The sequence below is a fragment of the Nicotiana sylvestris genome, chromosome 1 (assembly GCF_000393655.2).
Source record: "Nicotiana sylvestris chromosome 1, ASM39365v2, whole genome shotgun sequence".
Taxonomy (NCBI): Eukaryota; Viridiplantae; Streptophyta; class Magnoliopsida; order Solanales; family Solanaceae; genus Nicotiana; species Nicotiana sylvestris.
In genome coordinates, this window is record NC_091057.1 from 25,949,111 (window position 1) to 25,954,126 (window position 5,016).

At 32.3% G+C, this 5,016-nt stretch overlaps 1 protein-coding gene across 1 annotated transcript; it reads right to left on the bottom strand.

Annotated features, from left to right (window-relative positions):
* Positions 1-3,100: 3,100 nt before the first annotated feature.
* On the bottom strand, positions 3,101-4,018 carry LOC104223018 (protein LIGHT-DEPENDENT SHORT HYPOCOTYLS 3-like). Its single transcript, XM_009774372.2, has one exon. It carries the CDS (start codon positions 3,926-3,928, stop codon positions 3,341-3,343), a length of 588 nt encoding a protein of 195 aa, XP_009772674.1. The 5' UTR covers positions 3,929-4,018; the 3' UTR covers positions 3,101-3,340.
* Between the last annotated feature and the right edge of the window lie 998 nt (positions 4,019-5,016).

Consider the following 5,016-nt stretch of genomic DNA (forward strand, 5'->3'; position numbering starts at 1 on the left):
TTATGAAGAAAATATAATTCTTCCATATTTGACTAGCATTTTTTTTTCTTGGAGAAAAAAGTTTTGGACTTCTATAATTCAAGTATCATTCCTTCTCATTTAGTAGCATCTACAATAAGGGTTTTGAGAGTCTTATTTAGGGGGATAACTTTTAGGTACAAGTGTTAGTCTGACACTTGTACGTGCCTCTTTGTAAAATTGTTCTTTCGATATTTTATATTTTTTTTATATAGTGAATTGATCATCTCCGTCTGTGGATATATATAGATCAATTGACTGAACTACATTAAATATTTGTGTCTCTTTTGATATATTTCTCTTTTATTATCTAATTTAGCATAGTTCAAGATATACTTTACTAATTTCCGCCATATTATTTTGATCCTAACACTAAAGGAGCAGTGCTACCTCTCGCATAGTCGTAGCTAGATCATACTGTCAAATTCCTATTACATTCCAAAACTTTCCTCGTAAAAGTAATTCATAAAATGTCTGTCCGTAAAACTGCACATTGAGTTCACCTCTATAACTTACATCATTTTTCCACCGGACTAGTCTCTAGGCTGAACTCTACCTTTCCCTATCTACCTGAGGGACTAATTAGTTATGCCAATAATTCATATGGCTCAAAATAATGTCATACAAGTATCACTATCTATAACATAAAGTTTCTTACAACCATAAGATATTGCTAATAATCACGAATGCCAAAATAAGTTGAAATTAAGATTAAGGAAAGGCAATGGTACAACACAAATTGCTCCTATAAGTCTACATCATATGAATACATGCAGCTTATAATTATCACATACAAACACATATTTACTAACAAGTATACACACAGCAAGAAAATTGAGGATCGCTTATAATTATCATAAGCATAATTAATATTGTCATTTACAACACAAATGGACTAGTCTTTGGCCATAAATTGAGGCAAACTAGAGCAGAGAATATTTAGCAAGGAGGTTTAACCCTATTATATATGTACATGAAGAGAGAAAAAATGTGACAGTTTTTTGCAAAAGGAATTCGGATGAACCTCTTCTGCCCTCTAGCTCGGCCTGCCTAGAACTCACATGTAGTTAGTATTTTGGAGGTAAGGTTTGTCTTTTTTGGTTCAAAGCTAAACGGCCATAAATGTGCAATATCTAAGTAGATTATACTGTTGGAGTGACCTTTAAATGGTGAATGTACCTCTCTAATTTAATGCTCTATCCACTTTAGGGAACATCAAACACTGAGATGACACAATAGAGTAATGGGAGATGAATTTGGGCTAATAAAAGACTGTCATAAGATCTTGCTGAGGAACACCCTGAATACAATCCCATTCACAGAATTCAGAAAGAAATTAGGAAAAAAAGGGGACAAAAGAAGCTGAGAAGTATTCAGAATAGGACTTTAAGCTATATACATTGACAATGTCTATAACTTTTGTCTTGGCTAAGCTATGACTTTGTAAAGTTTATTGGTGATCAATTAAGCATTTAGTTTCCAAATTAAAAATATGTCTATGACGTTTTATACCATCAATAAAATGCTTATTAACAAGATGAGTTTAAGTATTATGCAATAATGATGTAAAATAATTTACACTATGAGGTAAAATTGGCATACAATAACATGGAGTAACTCTTTATATGAAGTCTGAACTGGGATAATCTAGAAAATGGTGTAATAACATGTTATAATAATAAACTAATAATGTAAAAATTCTTTATGCAGCCAGTATGAAAACGAAAATTCAAATAGAATTAGTGCAATTAGTTTTCAATGACCTAATAATGTCAGTAACTAATACATCTTCCTAACACTAACTTAGCTATAGTTTGGACATAGATTTGGTTGAAATTTGAAAAAAAAAAAAAAAGATTTTGAAGATGAGGTGAAAAAAGATTTTTGGAAGTTAAAATTGTGTTTGGACATGCATTTTACTTGAAAAGAATTTGAAATTTTTTTAGTAGAAAACTTCAAAAATTTCAAAAACTACTCTAGACATGTTTTTGGGATTTGAAGATTTTATTTTCAAAATCCGCCAAAATGGTTAAAATCTATAAACAAATGAATATTTGAAAAAAAAAATTAAAAAAAATCCCAGATTTTATAGTCAAACGGGAGTTTAAACTCTTCAGATTATAGACTACTTCCAATACTCCCTCCGTTCCAATTTATGTGAACCTGTTTAACTGGACACGGAGTTTAAGATAAAATGAAGACTTCTGGAATATGTTGTCCTAAACAAGTTAAAAAGAGGCCAGAGTATTTGTGTGGTTATAAAAGCTTCTCATTAGGGGTAGAGTTGTAAGTTTATTCTAAATTGTTTCCAAATTTAGAAAGGATTCATTCTTTTTGGAACGGACCAAAAAGGAAATACGTTCACATAAACTGGAATACGGATGAAGTATATTCCATTAATAATTGAACAAAAGTATCAACATGTTCTAATTAGCAGTAAAATTTACAAGTTTGCAAATAAAAGTTGTTATACTAATGATTAACTTATACAGGAATTTGAAAGGGCTTTCCTTAAAACCCTTGGATTATAAAGATGTAGGTAAGTAAGAATGTAATTTTCCTTGGTCAGTTGACTAAAGCTGACCGGCAAAATATGCTTATACTGGCCGGAGAGGAAAAAATATATAGTAATTCAAATTAAAAATACATATACCAAAAAAGAACATATAGATGAAAACCATTTATGTACAAAAATATTAGCCAAGAAAGAAAGATGATTGGAAATGAAACTTTTCTTATTTTCGATAGATTGATGATGAAATTCGGTCTATATTTGCAGTGTGAAAGACAGACCAGTCCTAGACAAAGCTGACATATGATCTAGCCAAAGTCACTAACACTTTCCCTACTATTAAAAAATTTGCAAAAAGACATGAAACATGATATAGCAAATCTATGAAACAACAAATCATAAATCATAAATAGGGTTTAAGCCAATGTCCATAAAAAAATGTTGGTAGATCTATAGCACAAAATTCACCTACATCTTTTTTTTTTCTTTCTTTTAATATTTAATATAACAGCCAGTGCCAGTACCACTTCCATTACTACCACTATCACTTCTACATCATTTGCTTAATAATTAGCTAAAAAAAGTACTGATCAAGATCAGTGTTTCCATTTCCATAAATAGTAGCAAGAAAAAGGGTTCCAAATTCCAATTTGTTAAAACAGCTAGAAATAGAACATACCATACCACGACAACAATAACAACAACAGACCCAACATAATCCGATAAGTAGAGTCTGAGTAGGGTAGTTTGTGCGCAGCTTTATCTCTACCTTGTGAAGGAAGAGGCAGAGTGACAGTTTTCGATATATTATTAGCTTGAAGTCGAAGTAGGAGGTAGAAATGCAGCAGAAGATTGTTGTTGTTGTTGAGACAAAGTTGGTTTCTTGCGTTTCTTCTTCTCATAACTTATACCTCTAGCTTTAGCTTGAGAATCACGAACTTCACGAAGATAAAGCCTAACAGCACGAGCACCAAAAGGGTTAGTTTCGGGTTTTCCACCATTTTCTTCATAAGCAGCTCTAAGTCTACCAATTAGTGCATCAAGTGAACCCCAAGCTTGACGTAAAGGACAAGGACAAGGTGCTGGTGGATTTGGGTGTCCGTAAAAAGGACAGAGTTGAGTATGAACCTTAGTTTTTCCGAACTGATCGAGGTATCGCAGAAATTCAAGAACATGTGCACCACTGCAACGAGTAAGAGTAAGAGGTGGTCTATGGTTTCTTAAGTACTGACCGAAAGTGTTCCAATCTCTGCGTTTTTGGTTTTCATATCGGCTTAGGGTTGTTGGAGAAGAAGAAGATGATGAAGCTAAGTAATTATTAGCTGCAGAAGAAGTGGATATCATATTGTTGTGGATATTGGCATGATTTGGAGAATCCACTTCTTGGTTAGACTCCATTATCTTTGATCTTTTTTTTTTTTGAAAGATTTAATTATAAAGGGGTGAAGAAAAAGAAGGATGTAAGAAAAATTTTAGGGTATAAAGAAGCTAGGAAGTGGGCTAAGAACCAATAGATTTATACTGATCTAGGGTTTTTTAAGTTGCTTGCTTATGATCACGTGAGGAGGGCAGGCGGATCTAAAATTTAATTTTTGTGGGTTTAATCTTTAAAGATTTTAGTATTAAATCCATTGTATTTTTAATGTTATTGGTTCCTAATATATATTGCAATATTAAATTTATGTTTCGCGCTGAATCCGGTACTTATACATTGCATTAGGCTCCTGAGGGGCCTAGCTATATGTTGGAATAAAATAGAGAGAATTTAGGGGGGGGGGGCTGAACTTTTGTTTGCTTTTCTTGGTTTTTAAGGCAATAATAATTTGATCAATCCTAGAAAAAAAAACCTTTGATGTTTGGGGAATTGGCTTTTATGGGGCTTTGATTTCTGAAAATGTATGCAGCGATTGGCTGATATTTTTCCTAGAAAAGGGGCAGCAACAGTAGTCCTCTCCTTTGGGGTGGGGTGGGGTGGGGGGTAGGGGAGGGGAAGTAATGGTAATTGGTAAGTGTAAAGGGGACCTGGTTAGGGCTTTTGTGGAAATGAAAAGAGGTTGACAGTAAGATGGAAATGATAGATGGAGACAGGAAAAAGCTATACTATTTGAGTTTTTAAAAAAATTGAAGGGAATAATATGATTTTGTTTCTTCATCAGTTAACATTTTGTGGCAGTGATTGACAATACCTTTGTTAAATGACCAAAATGACCTACTCTTGATTTTTATTCTTACTATGTATATGCCGGATTGAATTCAAAATTAGGTTTTATGAGTTCAACATTTAAATATTTTTAATTTTAAACTCATTGTATCTTTAAAATTATGAATTTATAGCTGCTATTTATTATAATTTTAATGAAATTATACTCATAAATTTATGTTCTAGGTCAAGAGTATTACCCTTTAATATTAACCTGGTATCTCAGTGCTCCATCCATCCCTATATATATATATATATATATATATATATATATGTATGTATGATG